General features: G+C 38.1%; 1 protein-coding gene across 1 annotated transcript in view; it reads right to left on the minus strand.

Moving 5' to 3' along the window:
• LOC101897742 (protein Shroom) overlaps positions 1 to 23,697 on the minus strand; it is a 172,378-nt gene that overhangs the window by 77,576 nt on the left and 71,105 nt on the right. The window contains exons 3-4 of the mRNA XM_005181099.4: positions 17,422 to 17,714; positions 14,979 to 17,352 (exon numbers count right to left, since the gene is read on the minus strand). Of these exons, the coding sequence (XP_005181156.2) occupies positions 14,979 to 17,352; positions 17,422 to 17,714 (2,667 nt within the window). The remainder of the gene's footprint in view (positions 1 to 14,978; positions 17,353 to 17,421; positions 17,715 to 23,697) is intronic.

Below are 23,697 nucleotides of genomic sequence, written 5' to 3' on the forward strand. Positions count from 1 at the left end.
AATTTTCTGCCATACTTCAAATACGAAAATTTGAAATAATGTCGCTATAATCAGTAAAATACCGAATTAATGGAGGTACCGTTATATGGGGCAATACGAAGACGTGAACCCGTGTGAGCAATTTTCGGAATAGGATCTTCAAATTCCAAATTTTAAACATTTCCGGTGAATAGCATCGCTAAAATCGTCAGTATAGCGAATATCAGGAGATATAGTTATATGGGGCCTATACCAAAACTCAGTCCTACATTGATAGTGCTACGCAAGGATGTTTCTCACATAAAGGAAACACATGCTGCCAAAAAAAAATTAAATCAGTTAGTACAGTTATCTGGGGGCTATACCATTTTCGCTACGTAAAGCCCAGCAGATCTGAAACACATCTGAGTAAAATGTTATTAACTTACTTCATTTCGCTCTGAAGCTACAGTAATTTACACAGACAGACGATCGGACGGGTATCTCTAAATCTAGAATTTGTAGGGCCTAATATTTATATTTCGAGGTGTTACAATCGGAATGACAAACTTAATATACCCTCTTTACTATGGTGGAGGGTATAAAAATAATGAAACAATATTTTTTTTATTTAAATTGACATTTAGATAATATAGTTGACTAAGACCTCTTGAAATATGAAATCTACTTAACAAGTAAAAAAGCTGTAAGTTCGGCCGGGCCGAACTTTTAATACCCTCCACCATTTGGTACAAATTTGGCATTTTCTAATAAATAAAATCCGTTAAAAATTCTGTTAAAATCTTAAGAATACCGAATGCTTATACGACGACGTGGGCCAGCATAGGCAACTTTTGTCATAAGTTATTACACTATTTAAATGCGAAACTTGAAGAAAAATCTGTTTATAATCTAGCTAATATCATTAAAATACCGAATATGGGGGGTACCGTTATATGGGGGCTATACGAAGACATGGACCTGCACAGACAATTTTCTGGCATGGGCTGAAGTATCCATTCCGAAATTCACATGCGAAATTTGAAACAATCCCGGTAAATAATGTCGCTAAAATCATCAAAATACCGAATATCGGGGGGTACGGTATATGGGGGCTATATGAAGACGTGGACCTATATGGCCCATTTTCTGTTTTATGCTGTAGTATCTATTACGAACTTCAAACACCAAATTTGGAACGATTTCCCTGAATAATTTCGCTAAAATCATCAAAATACCGAATATCGGGGGGTACCGTTATATGGGGGCTATATGAAGAAGTGGACCTACATGGCTCATTTTTTGACTTAGGATGTAGTATCCATTACGAAGTTCAAATACCAAATTTGAAACGATTCCGGTAAACAATGTCGCAAAAATCATAAAAATACCGAATATCGGGGGGTACCGTTATATGGGGGCTACACGAAGACATGGACCTGCACAGATAATTTTCTGTTTTAGGCTGTAGTATTCAATACGAACTTCAAATGCCAAATTTGAAACAATTCCGGCGAATAATGTCGCTAAAATCATAAAAATACTGAATATCGGGAGGTACAGTTATATGGGGGCTATATGATAACTTGGACCTACATGGCCCATTTACGAACTTAACCTGCCTACTGGCAAAATATACATGTGTGCAAAATTTTAGCCTTCTAACTCAATTTGTTCGAAAGATAGCGTGATTACAACAGACAGACAGACAGACAGACAGACGGACAGACAGACACACAGACAGACAGACGGACATGGCTAAATCGTCTTAGAATTTTACGCTGATCAAGAATATATATACTTTGTTGGGTCTGACATGAGTATTTCGAGGAGTTACAAACGGAATGACAAAATTAATATACCCTCCATAGTATGGTGGAGGGTATAAAAATATCATGAAATATGGATGAAATGTGGAAGAATATGGTACTAATGCTCATTAATTACTGACTCTCTCGTCCCAATGTCCCTCGTAATATGCCCCGTAAGCACTGACAATATCACTAGAGATTTCTGAATGACAAGCTCATACAAAATGTCTGTAGGAAAACAAAAAAAAAGCATTGCATGTCCACGCTTGCTAAGTAGTACTGGTGCAAAGTCAATAATTGACTGTGTATATTTCCTACAGGGGTTTTATGACAGCAATTTGAAATAAGCTGCAAAGCCTATTAATGCCTAAAATGAAGTACCAAACATTTTTATACTTATATGCTTGGAAGCACTTGCCCTTTATAATTTCCTTTGGTAAACCCGACCAAACGAAAATCATATATTGCAAATGTCAGACCTGCAGCTAACAATTTTTACCCATTGCCTCTTTTTTTAAATAGAGTCCTTTTTGTTAATATCCAATCAAGACATGGCAACACTATCCAATAACTGTGATAATTCGCCTTGTAAACGAAGTAATTATCGAACGACAGATGTTTCTGTTTGATTGCATTGCATTTATTGTTTGTTTTGTTGCTGCAGTTTTTATGATTATTGTTGCTATACATTGATTGTTTTTGTTAGTATCCAGAGCTGGGAATGGAAAACACAGTCAAGCAGGGGTATGTTGTTGGGATATTAGTTTTAGTATAGCGGTGTGTTATTGTATTTACCTTCTGATACGAAATTTCCCACCGAACACCATTTTTAATTGATGTACGGTATCCACTATCGAATAATCCAACTTGATAAAGTGTTTTTTTTTTTTTTTTGCGGAGAGGAGGGTAGTTGGGGAGGGCTTTTGTTAGAAAAGCGCAACGATGGCTGGCGACCCTTGTATTATTTCGTAAATAAAACACAGACACACGCGGATGCCCACAAGCAAGCCACAAAACAACAAAAAATCAAATGACAAAAACAAATCAAGTTTATTGTTTCAGTTTGCAAAAACAACAATGTTTGGTGGGGACTTAAGGAGGTGCAGCAGATTGGTTTTCTTCTTTGATGTTGTTGTCGTTTCTTTCACACAAAATTACCAACAACAAACAATTTCACTTTAAAGAAACACATGCGAATTTAAGATGCACGCACACAAACACAACGAATGCTTCGGCTTAGCGCATTGCACTTTTTATGGCTTGCGGCTTGTAAGAGGGGGGGCTCGGTTTAGAGAGCTGAGCATAATACTCTGCACACACACGCGAGATGTCAACTTGAGATTTAAGATGATGCTGTTGCTTTGTGGTTGTTGTTGTTGCTGCTTGTTAAAGAAGATGAACAAGCTTTTCTTTTCCGCGTCTTTAGCCGGGTTTAAATATTTTTTCTTCGTGTTTTTTTTTTTGTTTTGTTTTTGTTGAAATTTATTTTCTTTTCTCACACACTTTGAAAACAATTACTTGCCAGCCAAGGCGATCGATGTTTATGTTTTAGGTTGGCTTTTGTTCGATTTTTTCCTAAGTCGGAGGGGACTGAATGACCTAAATGTTGGTCATATGTTTATGGTATTGGTTGGGGCTGGTTGGCTTACATTGTTATTATTCGAGGAGCACGGATATTTGGCCAATCATTGCCAGTTATCGTTGGATGGTTTGTTGTTGCTCTGCTTAATTACTGGCCTTATACAAACAAATTAAGTCGACGGAATTTACGTTTATTTTAAATGGGTTTTAAACACGCAGTCACTGCCAAAAAAAACCCTCAAATCAAAAGGGGGATTTCAAACACTCGGCTTATTGTTATGGCAACGTTTTTGCAATATGAAAAATTTTCACAATTTGATTTTTAACAAATTTTCTTTGAAAATGAATGGAGAAATAGGTATTCGAAAATATTTTATTTCCAGATTTCCCAAAAAATATTCTTCTTCAAATTTGGATTTTCATAATTTCTTGAAATTCAACTCAGCACTTTTTAACACTACCGAATGACCAGAAAGAATTGTTGTTATTATTTCAATTTTTTGGTGTTTATTTACACTGCACAACTATGAAATCATTTAACTTTAAATGGGTATTGATTTATTTTCTTTATTTACTTTCTGTTTTGTTTTCATTTAAAATTTCGATTTTTCATCTGTTATTATTATGATTTTATTGTTGTTGTTTGCTTTACAAAACCAAAGTACGTTAGACCAATTCGTTGGTTTGAGCTTGTTGTTGTTGTTTATTTACGTACGACTTGTATAAAACGCCGCTTTATTAACTCGAGCGTCTTAACCGTCTGTTAGCTGGAATACATCTAAAAACCAGTTGATACCCAAACACATTAGGGATATGTAAGTCGATATTTAAGCTATCGATAAATCGATGTTTTGTGGATGAGGAAGGACTGATTGCCGTGTACTTCGAAATGATAGCACCAGTACATGCATGGCAAAGGTTGTGGTCTGTGCTTAAAAACGTTGATTGGCCGTTGCCTGAGATGTGCAAAAACATGAAGATAGAGAGAAAAATAAATCTTCCTCTTGTGAAGCATAATTTGGGGAGTAACACTAAAATCAGTAAATGAGAGTTTACTTGATATTTAACTAGTTGGCGTTTAATGCCTCAGAATACCGAACACATTTATCAATCAAGTAGGACCATATCTTCCACAGTCATGTAATCGCACCGTTTACATTTAGTGGAGTTTTATAACGTTATACCGCAATTTTATATATAATACCAGCATCAGCATTTGAGATAACGAAATTAGATAAACTCGTGTTGTTTTGCAGGCTCAGATAAAAGGCAAAATGTGTCTCAACTAAACATGCCACAGAAGGTAACTGCTTTACACATCAAATAACTGTGGCATATTTTAGGGGATTGAATATATGTATATATCAAAGGTGGTACAATTCAGCTGCTGGTACACTGAGCTGTCGAAAAATTTTTGAAATTCAAAATTTTGAATGAAAAATTGTTCAAATTAGTAACATTTGTTGAAAATGACGTATCATTCCAACCTCCAAACGGCATCGTATAAGAAAATATTTTTAAATCCATAATTTTTTAGAAATATATTTTAAATATTTCTGACATATCAATGTTTGCTAGAGTTGATGCATCTACCCGCATTTTCTGCCATGGGTGGAAATCTAATTTTAATTGGATCGAAATAAGATTTTAGTGCTTTCAAAGTACTAATAATAACAATAAAAGGTAGCCTTATTAATTCATGTAAAAAAAGGGGTTCGGGGCAATTAATAAGAGTACACTTGTAGAAAAAAAGCTAAAATATCGTAAAGAATCCTACTTTTCTTTAAAACAAGTCATTTTCTATAAAATTGTGGTCATCATCTCATTTTCTATGTAGGTGACCTGCGTTGTATCGGAATGGAATTTTGTTAAACATCTCTTGAGGTTCTTGAAAGCGATCTTAAAAATTCTTCGCTTTTAAACATTTTAAATGCTAATTTCTATCTCCCTTTCGCACTTCCTTTGCAAGAGAAATAGAACGATCATATGGGGTTCACAGATTACGAATGTTCAGTTCACAGTAGGCATTCCCTATATACAACCAATATGGAGACGATGTGAAGTGCACTTTTGTAGAAAACGAAATTAGGTCTTTAAAGACTAACAGAAGAGAGTTTTTCTTTCTGGTTTGTATAAATATCCAGAAATTTTTTTTTAATGACCAGAATTCCGACAAATATATGTCAGACTTGTGAGAAAGTCTTGAAAGCAATCAGGAAGGAGTTTGCACAGACAGAGCTAAAAATCAATAACACATCCTTCATCTTTCCGAGGCAAGAAGTAGCCACAAAAGGCTTAAAAATAAAAAAGAAGTCTTTATATGTGCAATCCAACTTCAGTCTGCTGTCATTTCTAAGCCACTCGTCCGACAGCTGGTAAAATGATTCCAGTGACAGCTCATTATATTACTTACAAGCGTACAAAAGCATTTTGGTGAGAATTTTCCAGAAAAAAAGTTATTCGTGATGGAATTCTAGCGTGATAGTGTGATTTCTTTATATTTCGCTGGAAAACCTGAAGTGGCTATCGTTAGAGCACTCCAGCATTTAAATGTGAATAAATCTTTTGAAAACGTCTTGATCGAATTCCGCGTTGCAGTGACCGAAAAATGGCTTGTGAGCTGATATTGCGATATTATTCCATTCGGAAAATATTGAAAAATGAGTTCGGGTAAAGCCATTGAAATTCCACCGCAACAGAAACAAAAATAGACTCAAAGGAGCGAAATAGATGCTTCGCTTGGCCGAAAGTGGCGAAAGGAAAACATTCGTTGTCCAGCAGTTTGTAAACAAACAAAATGATCGTGTTTACTTGCCAAAGAGGTCAGAACTCCAGCGCCGGACTTAGCACCAACGCACTCAACACCCGACACCCAATAATGGTTAAAAATGAGATCCCTCGCTTAATTTCCGGATACCAATCCGTTGAACTTTTGTGTCTGAAGTATTTTGGAAAGCTAGGTTGACACTAAAAATTACCAAAGTATCAAAGATCACCTCAAGCAAGTGCTTCGTCGGGAATGGGCCAAAATACCACAGAGCAACATTCGGGCAGCGTGTGACGGTTTCATTGGAAATTTGAAGGCCATAATTCGTGCCAAAGATGACCAATTCGAACAAATCTAAACTTATTTTATAATTTGATGCTATTTCCGACATTTTTTGCTTTCATTCAATAAAATTTAAAAAAAATGTAAAAATTATGGCGTTCGTTGCAGTTTTTTATCTCACCCTGTAGAATCTTACTAAAAATTGCGAAGCCTCTAAGAATTTCTAGTTGTCCACAGAGGAGTAGCTTCATTTATTTGCAAACAAATTTCCCATTTAAAATAGAACTCCTTTGTTGTCTTTTCAAATAATTCTTACCCTGTTCTGTTGGCCAGTTAATAAATTTGTATAAAGACATTAAAGCCATAAATATCAATTTCACACCTTTGACGATACGGCAGACAGGCGGTTACAAGGTTTTCTTGTTGTTTCGAAAAAAAAAAAATGTTTCAAAAATAAAAAAAAAATACTTTAAAAATATCCAATTGACTGAACTAATACTGATTAACAGCAGATATCAAATGAATGGCTGTTTGACCCCAAATGACCTGACCAAGCAGACAGTCAGCCAGCCAGCCAGTGTTGAACTGAGTTAACTATCTAAATTTGTTAAAGGTTTTTGTGTCGATTGGTTATTTTGCTAAACGATTACTTGGATGACTGGCTCTAAAAGTGGCAAATTGCCACCAAGGTAGTTGGGTGAACGAGTGGATTATTACATCGGCACCAACAACAACCTCAACAGGCACAAGGAAGGAAGGAAGGAAGGAAACAAATGGCAGCATTTATGTTGAGCAAATTTGTTAAATGTTCCATGGGTCTAATATTACAGACTCTGGCAAAGCTAGCTAGCTTGGTTGGTTGGCGGTTGGTTGGGGGTGCTGTGACAGTGAAGTTTTTGTCTAATTTTGCCGTTGCTCTTTTCTTGTTGTTACGACTCTGTTAACTTATCTCGACAGCCAACGATTGTAACTTTGTTGTTGCTGATTTGGCTTATAGTTTCTCGTCTACATAAAGACCTCCAATAATATTGCATTACCTCAGATAATTTGTATAATTTTATTTAACTGACAGTTTTAAACATTATGTTGACGTTTGTATTTCGTCCAGGTTTAAAATATCAAATTCTCCAGTTTTGGTGATCTTTTTGTTTCAAAGTAATTTACGAGACATGCCAATTTGTAGTTCTTGCTGCAGAACCCAGCAGAATAACTGTAATGGGGAAGGCATTGTATCAGAACAGCTCCATCACAAGCCACCGCATTCAGTTGCGAAAAAATACCGATCAGCAATCTGGCGATATATGGCCCATAGAATTCGGAGCGAGAAAACGATAACGCAAATTGAAACAATGGTGTTTCAATATTCGAAACAATGGTCAATTGAAATTAAAGTTAACTTCTCCACCCACACCCCTCCACTCAGTGCCTCTCATTTCCACACTCTATATATTCTTTGTAAAATGATTTATTTTTTAAATTCACTAACCATGGCTAAGACGACAGCAAAATAGTCAAGTCAAACGGGCAGGCAGCCAATCAAGCAGCGCACCAAAAACCCCAAAAAAGAGGTTAAATGTTAGTGGGTGTGTAAGTGTGAGGCTGTGGCTGTGGCGGCTTTGATGTTGCTGTCTTGATTTTTGTTTAGCTCCATGAGTCGTTTCTTTTTATTTTTATGATAAAGGACAATTTTGGTCCATAGGCTTGGCATGACAAACGCCAAAAGGCAAGCCAAATCACCGCTTAACCTAATTAGGGGGAAAATAGTAAAGCGGAGACAACAACAAAGAAAAAAACATTGAGAATGTCGATAATGGCCTATGACACCTTGACAATATGGTAAAACTATGCCAGCATACAAAGAATACGGTGAAATGGAAAAAATTAAAAAAAAAACAAATATTTTTAATTAAATTTCTTATATAGAAAATTTAATTTAAATTAAATATATTTCAGAGCAGACAGTTTTCCTATGGAAAATCCTATTCAGCCCGGCTGAATTGAAGTTTTCCAATGGAAAATCCTATTCAGCCCGGCTGAATTGAAGTTTTCCTATGGAAAATCCTATACAGCCCGGCTGAATTAATGGTTTCCTATGGAAAATCCTATTCAGCCCGGCTGAATTAATGGTTTCCTATGGAAAATCCTATTCAGCCCGGCTGAATTGAAGTTTTCCTATGGAAAATCCTATTCAGCCCGGCTGAATTAATGGTTTCCTATGGAAAATCCTATTCAGCCCGGCTGAATTAATGGTTTCCTATGGAAAATCCTATTCAGCCCGGCTGAATTAATGGTTTCCTATGGAAAATCCTATTCAGCCCGGCTGAATTAATGGTTTCCTATGGAAAATCCTATTCAGCCCGGCTGAATTGAAGTTTTCCTATGGAAAATCCTATTCAGCCCGGCTGAATTGAAGTTTTCCTATGGAAAATCCTATTCAGCCCGGATGAATTGAAGTTTTCCTATGGAAAATCCTATTCAGCCCGGCTGAATTGAAGTTTTCCTATGGAAAATCCTATTCAGCCCGGCTGAATTGAAGTTTTCCTACGGAAAATCCTATTCAGCCCGGCTGAATTGAAGTTTTCCTATGGAAAATCCTATTCAGCCCGGCTGAATTGAAGTTTTCCTATGGAAAATCCTATTCAGCCCGGCTGAATTGAAGTTTTCCTATGGAAAATCCTATTCAGCCCGGCTGAATTGAAGTTTTCCTATGGAAAATCCTATTCAGCCCGGCTGAATTGAAGTTTTCCTATGGAAAATCCTATTCAGCCCGGCTGAATTGAAGTTTTCCTATGGAAAATCCTATTCAGCCCGGCTGAATTGAAGTTTTCCTATGGAAAATCCTATTCAGCCCGGCTGAATTGAAGTTTTCCTATGGAAAATCCTATTCAGCCCGGCTGAATTGAAGTTTTCCTATGGAAAATCCTATTCAGCCCGGCTGAATTGAAGTTTTCCTATGGAAAATCCTATTCAGCCCGGCTGAATTGAAGTTTTCCTATGGAAAATCCTATTCAGCCCGGCTGAATTGAAGTTTTCCTATGGAAAATCCTATTCAGCCCGGCTGAATTGAAGTTTTCCTATGGAAAATCCTATTCAGCCCGGCTGAATTGAAGTTTTCCTATGGAAAATCCTATTCAGCCCGGCTGAATTGAAGTTTTCCTATGGAAAATCCTATTCAGCCCGGCTGAATTGAAGTTTTCCTATGGAAAATCCTATTCAGCCCGGCTGAATTGAAGTTTTCCTATGGAAAATCCTATTCAGCCCGGCTGAATTGAAGTTTTCCTATGGAAAATCCTATTCAGCCCGGCTGAATTGAAGTTTTCCTATGGAAAATCCTATTCAGCCCGGCTGAATTGAAGTTTTCCTATGGAAAATCCTATTCAGCCCGGCTGAATTGAAGTTTTCCTATGGAAAATCCTATTCAGCCCGGCTGAATTGAAGTTTTCCTATGGAAAATCCTATTCAGCCCGGCTGAATTGAAGTTTTCCTATGGAAAATCCTATTCAGCCCGGCTGAATTGAAGTTTTCCTATGGAAAATCCTATTCAGCCCGGCTGAATTGAAGTTTTCCTATGGAAAATCCTATTCAGCCCGGCTGAATTGAAGTTTTCCTATGGAAAATCCTATCAGCCCGGCTGAATTGAAGTTTTCCTATGGAAAATCCTATTCAGCCCGGCTGAATTGAAGTTTTCCTATGGAAAATCCTATTCAGCCCGGCTGAATTGAAGTTTTCCTATGGAAAATCCTATTCAGCCCGGCTGAATTGAAGTTTTCCTATGGAAAATCCTATTCAGCCCGGCTGAATTGAAGTTTTCCTATGGAAAATCCTATTCAGCCCGGCTGAATTGAAGTTTTCCTATGGAAAATCCTATTCAGCCCGGCTGAATTGAAGTTTTCCTATGGAAAATCCTATTCAGCCCGGCTGAATTGAAGTTTTCCTATGGAAAATCCTATTCAGCCCGGCTGAATTGAAGTTTTCCTATGGAAAATCCTATTCAGCCCGGCTGAATTGAAGGTTTCCTGTGGAAAATCCTATTCAGCCCGGCTGAATTGAAGGTTTCCTATGGAAAACTTCATGGAAAACTTAAATTCAGTCTTATGTACAGCCTCATGCCCTTCCCATCTACTGCTCACATATCCAAAGCTTTGATTGCCCAATAATCATCCGTGGATGTTGTTCAGTTTTTGTTTTTTTTTTTTTTATTAAAAAAAAAAAAAATGTCTCGTCGAGCATAGATGTGACCAAGTGTGGCTAATAAAAAGTGCATTCGAGTGTTAACAATTAGAAGTGGCAACACTTTGACCCACGTGCACGTAGACATGAGCACCACCGCCCGCCACGAGAGTATCAGCATTTTTCTGCTTCGTCGGTTGGCAGTCGAACAAAATCAGTGGTGCTATACTCAGCAGCACACGCCTGATGTGCAACATTTCGGTGTGCCGCGTAATGGCTTAGTTTGGCCTATTGTGGCCTGGTTAGACACGCCATGGACCTTCCCTCCTATCCCTTTTACAGTTCCCGCTACGTGGAATATAGTTCCAAATATTTCACCAAAAAAATTCAATTGGCAACAGACAGCCTTTGGAGATGAAAAAATAAGCAAAGCAAAGCAAAAAAAAGTTCAGATATTGACGTTCGTGTGCGCATTAGAGATTTATTTCTGCTGCCAATGCTTTGGAGTTTTCCAAAAATGTGACAAGTTTGGTTTGCCTTGTTGAGTGCTGGCTGACTGGATGGTGATGGTGAGTGGAGTGTGTGTGTTGGCTTTAATTTAATTTTGTCACAATTTTTTTTTTTCATTTGGTTTGTCTCCTTAACCCAGCTACGCTCCTTGGAACTACCACCACCACCTCTTCTGAAGACTGTTGTTGGTTTTTTTTGGAAATTTGTTTCTTTGCATTGTAGATAAGCTGGAAAAGCTGGATGGTTGACTGTTGTGGTGTACTGGGTTGCCTGAATACAGCGCTTGGAATATAAAAGGAGTTTTTTTTTATCCAGGAGATTGTTCGTTTTGAGGTTGCCCGGCTATGTTTAGAGTGGATTTCGAAGTTGCATCATAAATCGTGCCATAAAGGTCGTTTGCGGGTGTCACTTTGGCAATTTTCTTATATTACATGCAGAAAATCATGTTTGTTAATAAGAAGGTACGACGACGTAGACGACAACAACAATACCAACTGCAGTGCTGTCGATATCAGTAGCCTAGGAAAAAGCTTTGCCGTCACTTTGTTTAGAGCATAAAATGTGTACTATCACAGCAACGAACTGACAATGTCCGTTAAAAAATTGTTAAGCCTAAGGTAACCCTTTGACCCGGAAAATGCCTATGAATGTTCTCTTTTTTTTTCGTTGTGGTGGAAATAGTACAAGTCAACAACAAAGTTGTCATATGAAAATGGAAATAGTAACCGTTCAATTTTGAGGTATCTCCAAGATGTTTGGAAGGGGGATAGTAGATACATTGCGTTAATATTTTCTATGATTTACTTCAAGAGACGATATGGGAAATATGTTTGGTTAATTTTTTCCAGACAAATATTTATGAAATTTGAAAAAAAAAACACGGATCTCATATTTTTTCCAAAATCTGTGACCCCAGTTAAATTAACGAAGTTTTAAATGTTTTTTAGCAAATAATTTAAATTTTGGGTCATTATATCTCAAGATCTATACTAAGAGCGAAATCATCAGGAATTTCTTTATTTTTATACCCTTCGCCATTCTATGGAGGATATATTGGTTGTGTCATTCCATTTGTAACTCTTCGAAATATTCATGACAGACCCTGCATATTATATATATTCTGTATCAGAGTAAAATTCTAAGTCGATTTAGCGATATCCGTCTGACTGTCCGTGTTTCTGTTGTAATCACGCTATATGTCGAACGAACTGTTTTTTGCAAGAAAGCTGGTTAAGCCCCCATATACCGGTGCCTCCCGATATTCGGTATTTTGATAATTTTAGCGACATTATTCAAAGGAATTGTTTCAATTTTTCTATAATAATGGATACTACAGCTTATGGCAAAAATTCGTATGCAGGTCCACGTGTTCGTATAGCTCTCGTATAACGGGTTTCATTTAACCGGTATTTTTCGGACTTTTTATGAAAATTTCAAGTCCCATCCAAATGGTGGAGGGTGGAGGCCCGGCTATACTTAGCTGCTTTTTTACTTGTTCTTAAATCAATAGATTTATATGAACCTTACAGACTAAAATATATTACAGTAAATATATGCTATGCTTTTATATCCTCTACCATAGTATGGAGGTTATATGACGTTCGTCATTTCGTTTGTCCATATATTCTTGATCAGCAAAAAATTCTGTGTCAATTTCACGATGTCCGTCCGTCTGTGGAAAACACTCTAGCTTCCGAACGAAATGAAGTAGTTTGATAAAATTTTACTTAGACGTGTTTTAGGTCTGCAGCAATTTTTGGTATTGAAAATGGGCTATATGGGTCCACTTTTGGTATAGCCCCCAAACTGTATCGACAGATTTAAGTTTTGTTGGTGTTTCAGTCGCAAATTTGATCCGAATTTTATGTAAATTGGCATTATTCATTTCCATTATGTAAAAAGCAGCCTCGCAGCCCCAAACTGTCAATATTGGTCTGAGTTTTAGTATAGTCTCCATATAACTGTACCTCCAGATATTGATATTGATGATTTGTGTCACACTTTTCACCGGAAATGTTTCAAATTTGGAATTTTAAGTTCCTAATGGGTACTACAGCCTGTGACAGAAAATTGCTCTTGGAGGTCCATGTCTTTGTATGGGCCCCATATTACGGTCTATTCGGTATTTTGATGATTTTAGCTATATTATTGTTTCAAATTTCGTATTTGAAGTTCCTTATGGGTACAAACATCTGGGACAGGCAGTCATGATGCAATGGCGTGTGAAAAGAAAGGTTTAGGGGGAAAGGATGAATCTTGAATTTCGAAATTTTGTATTTGGTGGTAGGTTTGCGAGTCGATTTTAGAAATGTGTAATACAAGTGAACGAAAAGTACTAAATAGTACAATATTTGGTACAATTTGGTTTTGGGTGAAAAGATGGTATCTTAAATTTGGTATTAGGACCCCTGTTCATATGTAACCTGGACACATAGAGGTGGCTTTTGTAAATGTGTACTATAAATGCACTGGATAGTACCATATTTGGCATTGGGTAAAGGGATAGAGAAACAATTCTGAAATTTGAAATTAAGATAACTAATGGGATCTGTGTTTGAGGTTTGGCGGTGGTTTGGAAATTTAATATTGAGTGAAGGGATAGAACTGGGTTGCTCAAATTTTATATTGAGGTCTCTTTGGCATCTGGAATTGAGATATGAAGGTGGTTTTGGGAATGTGTACAATAATTGTTCGAAAAGTACTAAATAGTACTAAATTTGCGTACAATGCGTACTAAATGTTACTAAAATTGGTATTAAATAATGGGATACGAGTGGAATCCTTAAATTTATTATGGTAGCTGGAATTGAGATATGGAACGTTTTTACAAATGAGTACAAAAATGATTGGGTAATGGTGTTGAGATCTGGTTGTGGTTTTGCAAATGCGTACTATAACCGTTCGAATAGTACTAAGTAGTACTATTTCTACAACACTGTTGGCCTCTAGGGTGATGAGATGTAGATTGTTTTGAATATGCGTACTAAATGTTACTAAATTTTGTATTGGGTGCAGGTGGATAGGGCTGAAATTCTGAAATTAGAGCTTTGTGAGAGGGTCGGTAAAAATCGCCATCTTAATGTAAGTAACGTACAGCAAAGATTCCAACCATCACCCATGAAGTTGAGATGTAATTTCCAGGTGAAAGTAAATGTATTAATCAAATGGGTGTTTACTCTAGAACTTTGTCGATTTTTTCTACTCTAAGCTAACCTAAATTCCACTCCCTGGATTTTCATATCTTGCCACCCAATATCCGTCTTTCAACCCATATGTTGCTCTGGGGTTTTCCCTTTCCATTTGTTAGAGATTTCATACAAATTAGCATTTAGTATCGACTGTACTCTACAATCAGACACACTCACACACTGTGACGTTCAGCAATATTTCAGAAGAGCAAAAAAAAAAGAAAACTGAAATCAGCTACGACAAAAGATCAATTAAGTGGGAGTGGACCAGTCGACCAGTCACTAGACATCAACATTGACAACAATTGACAACTTGCCAAAGCGACAGTCCCAGTTCAACGGAAAAAAAGACTAACAATTTCATCTGAGTTTTTTTTTTTGTTAGCTAAGGGGTTGGGAAATACATGCCATGTACCTCCCACCCGGTACCCCCCTTTTCTACCCACCATCCACCTCTATGGAAAATGATGTATAAACTTTGCAAAACCTTTGTCTCTCTGTTTTTTGTTTTGTTTGGAATGATGAAATATCACTCGCCATATTATATTTCACAGAGAGGAGGAAAAAATTTTGAAAAAGGAAAAAACTTGTAATGTTGGTTAATAACTCCATTACCGAGCTGGTCCATGGATGTGGATGGAGGTTCGGAAAAAATATTATAACTCAAATTACTCGCAATTAATTAAACATAACATTTTATTTTGCACTTACCTTGATTTCGAATTAGCGACATTTGTTGCCACCATTTGAGGCTGTGGCTGAGGCAGCGGCTGCTGTTGTTGTTGATGGCTATCGTTTGTCGTCGTTGTTGTTGACATTCGTGGCATTAGAGGCGGTGGTGGCGGTGAGGATTTCATTGTAGCACCAATGGGCGAATGCCGCGTTTGGGTTATGGCAACATTCTCTTGTATGGCTGTTATGGACGAGGACGAAGACGAGGAGGAACTGGAGGCTAAATTATGTGGTCTTTTACGGGTCGAAGATGAAATGGTTGTGGCCCGCAATAATTCAGGTTGTAACTTGTTGAGTGTTGCTGGCGAGGGTCTGGATACCTGGACCAATTCAATACTGGCTGGCTTCCTGGGAACCAATGGTGGTGGTCCTTTTGTGATAACCGATTCATTTGATGCGGTACGTTGAAAGAAATTTCCAGATTTTCTGGTCGAACCACCGGCAAAACTGTTGCGACGATTCGGCGAGGGAGGTTTGGTCATTAACTCTTGATTCAGTTCGTTCAGGGGTTGGCGTTGCAGAATTTCTGGTGGTGGTGGAGGCAAGGGTTCATCGGAGAGACTGGTTTCACTATCCAAACCTGGCGGTGGTGGTGGCAAGTCAGGGGAAGGAACTCGTAAATTGGGATTTTTGGGTGGCCTCTCTGGTACCCAGCCATCTTGCACAGGCGGTGGTACTGGAGGTGGTACATTACCACCCGGCAAATAAGCCATTTGAGGCGGTGGAGGAGCAGGATGATGATGGCCATGTGGAAGGGGATGATAGTTGACATTCTGATGCTGATGAGGATGTAGCTGTTGATGGGTAAGGGCAGCAGCTTGTTGCAGCAATACCTTATCGCGTATGCCAGCATAATCGGAGGCCGAGGATGTCCTACGGCCTGACATAGAGGCACGACCCCTGGGCGGTGGAGGAGGTGGTGGCATGCCACAGTCATTGAAAGAGAACTTTTCCGAACTGGATATGTTTTTAATAGATTGCGATTGTAATTTGTCCTGGGAAGCAGATATAAATTGATCTCTTAACTCGGAGTAGTCGGAGGCTGAAGATGAACGCCTAAGCAGTGTGGGCATCATAGACCGCGATCTGGGCGGTGGTGGTGGAGGAGCTGGCGAAGGTGGTTTGTTTGATGGTGATAAATTCGTTAGATTCCGGGAACTAAAGGCATTTTTATCCTCGGACAAAGGTCTTTGCAGGGGAGGGGAGTTATAATTGCTGGGCAAGGAGTTTCTCAGCAATACAGTGGCCACTTGACCATTACTGTCGGTGTGGCTGAGGTGCTGCGGTGATCCTCCAGGTCTTGATGAAAAAGATTTGGGTGAGTGTTGTAGACTTTCCATGGATTGATGTTGTTGAAGTTGATTTTGCTGTTGTTGTTGTTGCTGCTGTCTTTCGAAATAGGACTGCACGGCATTTTTCTGAAAAGCCTTGAGAGCAGGATTGGGAACCCGATGGGTCTTGTTGGGATCTAAATAGGTGTATTTTTGTGGCTGCTGATGCTGTTGTTGCTGGGGATCGGCTGATCTTTCAAAGTCATTGATTAAGGTGGCCACCGACTGCCAACTCGGCTGTGGATAAGTTGTGGCCGGAGAACCCAGTTTTGATGTTTGGCTAAGATTGCTAAGACTACCATTTCCTGAGGGTGAATGTTGTTGCTGCTGCTGGGCCAAAGATTTTTGTGGTTTCTGTAACCCTGTGCTATACTGAGGCTTAGGATGATGTACAAAATGCGAGGTATTACTATGGACCGGTTCGGTATAGGTGCTAACGGGGAAGAGACGATGATTGTTGCGATATGGCTGGGATTTAATGTCCGCCAACGAATCCATTGAAGCTGATACAGGAGATTTGTGTTGTACCCCAGCCATGTTTAAGGAACTTGTCGAATTGGCCAATCGTCCGGGAGAATTGGCCTGGGAAGGCGGCTCACTAGTCTGTGATGCAGATGGTTTAGGTGCTGGAACCGGCGGTGGATGAGGTGATATAGTGACCACAGCCTCACTGTTTGTTATACTAACGGAAATATTTGTTTGTGATGAGGTTTTCTCATTTAGCTGGGATTTACTGCTCAGTTCATTAGTGGTGGCCAAATGGCTGCTGTGATTGTGATGGCGATACATGGTGTGTGATGTCTGATGAACTGGCGGATAGCTGGGACTGTGACGATGATTCGGCACCAACTGTGAAGCAGAAGAATTTTGAGCATGTGTCATAAGTTGGGAAGTGTTTTGTTGGGCTGATGAGGTGGGCGATCGTCCAGGTTGATCCTCGTTGCCCAGCAACACACTTTCACTTTGATGGCGTTTGGGTGTCAAGACCCTGGAACTATGGACAATCAATTGGGAAGTGGAAACTAAAAGAAATGAGAGAAAGAGATACAATTTTAGTATGTTTTTCAGGTTGGAGATTTCCTACAACTCACCAGATTCCGATATTGCCGAAAATCCTGTGGCATGGCTTACTTCGGAGACATCACTCATCGAACCCAGCCATTTCAAGGTCTCTGTAGAGGAAGTACTTTCGGAACTATTGTTATGCTGTAGTTGTTGTTGTTGTTGTGTAATGCTGGACACACTCAACTCACTTAAATCACGATCACGAGACATAAGTGAGGTGGGAGATGCTGCCACCGAAGTGGACGCCAAAGATGACAGATCGTTTTGTGACCAATTATGTGATGCTTGACGTGATAGTAAATCGCTTTCCTGACGTAATCTGCGAAATAAAGTGTAAAAAGAGAAACAGCAGATTAGTTTAAAGCAGCAACAACAAAAATACGATATTATTTTCACAACAAAAATAAAAACAAAAACGAAAAAAAAATAATGAAAGCGGAACTCTTGTTGTTTGATTTTCTAAGCGTAATTATGAGTTTGGAGTCTTCAAATCAAAAGTGTTTGTTGACTGCATTCGGACTCCAACCCCTTGAAAAGCAAAAACGGCAAAGAGAAGAGTTTGAGTGGCATGGCTTGGCTTCGCTAGATAGACAGCCAGCCAGCCAGCCATCTTACCTACCAACATAAGGTGGTGGAGTGAAGTCTATAAATTGAATTATTTTTTTGATTGTTTTATGGCCAACGGCTACTCGAGCGAAACAAGTCATGGGTAGTACTCCAAGTAAACACAACAAACACACATTCATTTAAAAGTTAGTAAACACCCCCTAGATCATCCTATCATGAATTCCAACTTCTCCTTCTTATTCTCTTCCTCCACTTCAAAATCTTTGCCATCAAACAATTTAAAACTAAATCAAATGTTAGTCAGTCAGCCAGCCAGCCAGCCAGCCAACCATTCTGAAGGCATAAACTGCCTGACTATATGGTTGAAGGTCAACTCCATGACTCGCTGTTATTCACATTCAAGTGCTGTTGAAAGTTGATCGTTTCTCCCGCTCTTCTGGAGCATTTGAAACAACAAACACTAGATTGTATTGTGTCTATGCTACCAAATTGCGATTTGGATTTAGATTTCATTTTCATTAGATTTTGTGATTTGCTATTCTTATTGTTGCTGTTCGCTTTTAACCATAAATTAAAATGTGAGCATATAAAATTGGGCACTTAGCCCCAATAACAAAAGAACGTAAACAAACTTGAAAATTCATGCCATTCTTGAAATCTTAAAACTATTTCTAACTTCATTATTGTTAATTATAACGATTGACCAAAACCAATTCAAATCAAGACTCAATTTTCAATTTGTTCAACGTTTGAAGACAAAAAAAAAATAGTCGAGATGTCAATGTGGTTTAAAGGGAAGGGTTATATCTAGGGGTTGTGTAATCATTTTTAATAGACGAGATTAAAGTAGGTATTTTTTAGACGAACTTAAGAGAATATTTTTAAATCGAGTTGAAGAGGGGGAGAGAAGGAAGACCTTATATAGACAAGATGAGGGCAAGAGTATTTATACGGGCGATTTGAAGGCAAAGAGTATTTATAGAATTGAGAGCAGCGAGTCTTCAACAAGAGAAAAGCTTAGAGCAGGTAAAGGCAGGGAGCTGAAGAGCTGAGTTCAGGGAATCTCTTTACATAGACGAGCTGAAGCCAACGACCCCAAGGGGAATACTTTTGGACTAGTCTGAGGGGAGCCTTTTTAGACGAACCTGAGGGGAGTCTTTTTAGACGAGCCTTAGGGGAGTCTTTTTAGACGAGCCTTAGGGGAGTCTTTTTAGACGAGCCTGAGGGGAGTCTTTTTAGACGAGCCTGAGGGGAGTCTTTTTAGACGAGCCTGAGGGGAGTCTTTTTAGACGAGCCTGAGGGGAGTCTTTTTAGACGAGCCTGAGGGGAGTCTTTTTAGACGAGCCTGAGGGGAGTCTTTTTAGACGAGCCTGAGGGGAGTCTTTTTGGACGAGCTTGAGGGGAGTCTTTTTAGACGAGTCTGAGGGGTGTCTTTTTAGACGAGCCTGAGGGAGTCTTTTTAGATGAGCCTGAGGGGAGTATTTTTAGACGAGCCTCAGGGTAGTCTTTTTAGACCTTTCTGAGGGGATTCTTCTTAAAAGAGTCTGAGGGGAGACTTTTTAGTCGAGCCTGAGGGATTATTTTTAGACGAGCCTGAGGGGAGTCTTTTTAGATGAGGTTTTTAGACGAGTCTAAGAGAGACTCGTCTTTTAAGTTTTCTATGCATATACGAAGCCTTATGTGTATAGAGGACCATAGGAGGAAGATCCTGTTCACAAAAAGGCCTCTAGGAAATTTCATGCATTAAAGACATCCCGACACTTCTGTGTACAGAAGACCTTCCCACCTCGTCCATGTAAAAGAGAGGACCTACAGACTGTCAGTTATATTTAAAAACCTTAGAAAGGTCTTGGATGTACTGAAAATTCCTCGAGGATAATGTAGGTATTGAAGGTCTCCAAAATGTTGCGTAATAGCTCCAAGAGGACTTTGTGTATAAATGTCCTCTGGAATATTTTCTATGATTGGGAGAACCCTTAGTACGAATGAACTATGTACAGAATACCTGCTTCATATTAAAGACGGGTTTACACGTCATATTAGAGTCGTAAATAAAATAAATATTTCATATTTATTTTTAGCATAGCAGGGTTTCAAACATTTTGGAGGTGCTTAAAAGTATGCTGTACTTTCTTCTAATTTGAATGTAAAAATCACTTTTTGTGTGACTCAAATATTATGTGTAAACTAGTCTTATGCTTTCAGTTCTAGATATTTAAAGCTTCCTCTTAAAATGTTTTAATTGAATTTCCGCTTCTATAATTACTTAATTCTTTGGTCATTTCTTATCCTCTCACCGCTCCCTTTTTCGAGCTGTCATTTCCTTCAAGTAACGACCAAAAACCACATTCCAACCTGTTTCTCAACACGTCTTTTATTTTTCCTGATCTATTTTTGTAAAACAGTTTCAAGCCACAAAAGATGCTCGGTCCCAAAATAGAAGTCCGGTAAAGATATTTTTACAAAAAAATTATGACACATCCACTGTTGTTTGTTTTTCTTGGAGTTGCAAAACGCGCCTCGCCACACTTTTTACAGTAGCAGGCCCAATATTTGTTCAATGCATTGATAAAATGAAGAAATGGCCGACAATGTAGCTGGAATGAGTCTCAAATGGGTTGGGCTGCCATGTAGCTGTGATTAGATCAAGAGCAGCCTCAGCAGTAGCCGATGCCAAAGTAGCAGCAGCACCAGCATGAATAGCATTGTCACACTTGTACTTGTAGTATTTGTCTATAAATGGTATAAATTAAAATGTAAAACATGTGCTATTTATGATCGCCACTGTCACTTCATCTTGGCAGATGGTTGGCAGTGGGGGGCTGTGAAAAGAAAAAAAATTTTAAACTAAATAATAGCCATGATGATAATTGTCTGGATCATTATAATGTTGATTTTTCTCTTTCTTCGCAGAGAAAACATTTTGTTGGGTGTTGCCGTTTTGAAAATTTGGTCGGAGTTTTGTAAATTGACCGGAATGTTTTTGTAATTTTTACAAATTAAGAAACAAATAAATTTTAAACCTGACGTCAATGTTAGTAGAGGGGGGGGGGGTTTTGTCAAGTTACCCCCTCTTTCAACTTTTTAAAATTGTTTAGATTAAGATTCTTCGGATTATGCTTTTAGGTATATAGTGTAAAAATATGAGGAATATTTTGGTAGGAAATTTTAACCCTCAAGCGATATCAGATACAGTCCAGAAATACCTCTACCAAATTTTATGAAGATCGGTTTAGATTTGGATATACCTCCCATATATTTCTTCAACCGATGTCCGATTAATTGTGCAACAAATAGCCAATATCAGTCCAAATTGAGTGAATTTCGGCGAAACTCGCCTCCGATGCATACTTCTGTTTATATAATCCTTCTCAAAGTGAGTGATCATGCACTCTATAGCAATGTTATTTGGTATTAGAGATAAAAATGTTTCCGTCAAATTTGGTGAAAATTGATTCAGAAATGGATATGCCTCCCTCTGAAGCCAAATTATAACTGCTCTAAAGCCAAAGGTTGATCGGTGGTATGACCTACTTCAAATAAATTCCCAATAAAAATTCTTGTGTTACGGGAGCTCTACTTAAGTGTAGGGTATCATATAGTCGGCCCACCTTGAAAAGGAAGGTATATTAACTTTGGCATTCCGTTTATAACATCCCTAAGTATTCGCCGTAGACCCCATATAGTACATATGTTCATGATCTGCATAATAAATATATCGGTCCGTTTTGGTATAGCCGCCATATCCCGATATTTGGTATTTTAATGATTTTCGCTACATTTTTCTACGGATTTTGTTTACAAATCGGTATTTGTAGGTTATAATGGGTTCCTTCTCTAGTGGTGAAACAAACTGTACCTCTCGATATTTGGTATTTTGATGATTTTTGCCACATTTCCCACGGATTTGTCTAAAAATTGGTATTTGTAGTTCGTATAGGGTTCTAGCTCCGGTGGCGGAACATGGTATATATGGGTTCAAGTTTTGGTATCGCCCCATATAACTGCACCTCCCGATATTCCGTATTTTGATTATTTTTGCCACATTTTTCAACGGATTTGTCCAAAAATTGGTATTTGTAGTTCATAATTGCTTCTAGCTCTGGTGGCAGAACATTGAATATTAAGGTCCACGTTTTCCTATAGCGCAGATATAACGATATCCACCGATATTCTGTATTTTTTAACCTAGTTCATTTAAGCTGTTTCAAATTTGGTATTTAAAAAGATTTAGTAGATGACAATCCTTGAAGTATACTTCAATACAATTTTATATATAAAATTGTCTATGGAGATTCCCGTTTTGCTATGGCCTCCATATAACAGGCGCATGCACTTTATGTTTTTTTTTTCAAAACTGTCTTGTATTTGTAGTATATAGTGGATTTTTTGAATTCAGATATTTTTTTATAAAAAAGTTTTCCTTACCCAATGGTGGAGGGCATTAATAGATCGGCTCGGTCGAACTTAATGTTTTTTACTTGTTCTTACTGGTTTTATCTGGCATATTGCCGAAGACACTATATGCCTAAAATGCACAGATTCCGAGGAATCTTAATCTTGAAATTTCCAAAAGTGTGGAAAAGTGCAATTTCCCCCCTATTTGCCCCCTTTATTTAGGTAGCTTTGCCATGTAAAATTTAAAAAAGTCGATACCCATGTCTTCTTTTTTAGCTCTACTTTCATAATATGTTGGATTTTCTCCGTAATTATTGAAAAAATTAATTGTGCCGCACAGTGTAATTAAGCCGCTTTTTAGGATTTTGGTCGGTTTTAGAATATGCTAAATTTGATCTGAAAATTAAGCTCTAACGACAACACTAAGCTCCCAACCAACTATTGATAAATAAATGAGAGAGGGAGAAATAATTTAATGGCACATTTTCTGTAAAGAGTTGTTGTCGTTAGAGATCGACGAACCACCATCAACATCATTACGATGGAACGATCCATCGATAGATTGTTTAGATGGACGGAATTTAGTTTGGTATGATCATTGCAGCTTGGTTGGTTGCCTGGTTTGTGCTGTTCTGTGCTGTGCCGTGTTGTTGGTGGCATGCCACAGCGTATATGGCAAAACATGAAATCAGTTATGAATGTCACCGACATTGCCACATTTTGTTGATGCTACTTCCAAGGAATGTGTTTTGTGCGAATGATCAACTCAAACTTGTTTCCTAGCAAAAACCAAGCGAACCGAATTGATCCTCTTGAGCCAACTTCAAGCAAATGAAAGAAGAAGAAGAAGAAGAAAAAATAGAATGCAATAGCAACAACTCGTTTAGCAGCTTGTAATAGATTTTTTGTATTATTTTGATTTAAGTAAAAGACAAAAACAACAACAACAACAACACGAACGTCATCATCATCGAAGATGTCGTTTGGTAAAATGATGGTATTTGATAACATTGATTACATGTGAAGTGAAAAAAAAAAAAAACCCAGCAACAATGAAGTAGAGAATTCTTAAGGAAGACGCCGAAGAATAGATTGGAACATCATCTAACCCTATAAAGTAAAACGATAAATGTGACAACTTCAAATAAACTTGCATACCAACACAAAAAGATAGATAGACAGACAGACGAGCAAATCAATTCAATAATGACATCTCTGGAATGTTGATTCTCCTACCACCATTTACGAAGATGATTTGTGGGTGCTGTAACTTAGAGAAGATCAACAATGGCAATAGGATGTATTTATTTAGAAAGTATGAAGTATAGTATAAAAAA

The sequence above is a fragment of the Musca domestica genome, unplaced genomic scaffold, assembly GCF_030504385.1.
Source record: "Musca domestica strain aabys unplaced genomic scaffold, Musca_domestica.polishedcontigs.V.1.1 10, whole genome shotgun sequence".
NCBI classification, from domain to species: domain Eukaryota; kingdom Metazoa; phylum Arthropoda; class Insecta; order Diptera; family Muscidae; genus Musca; species Musca domestica.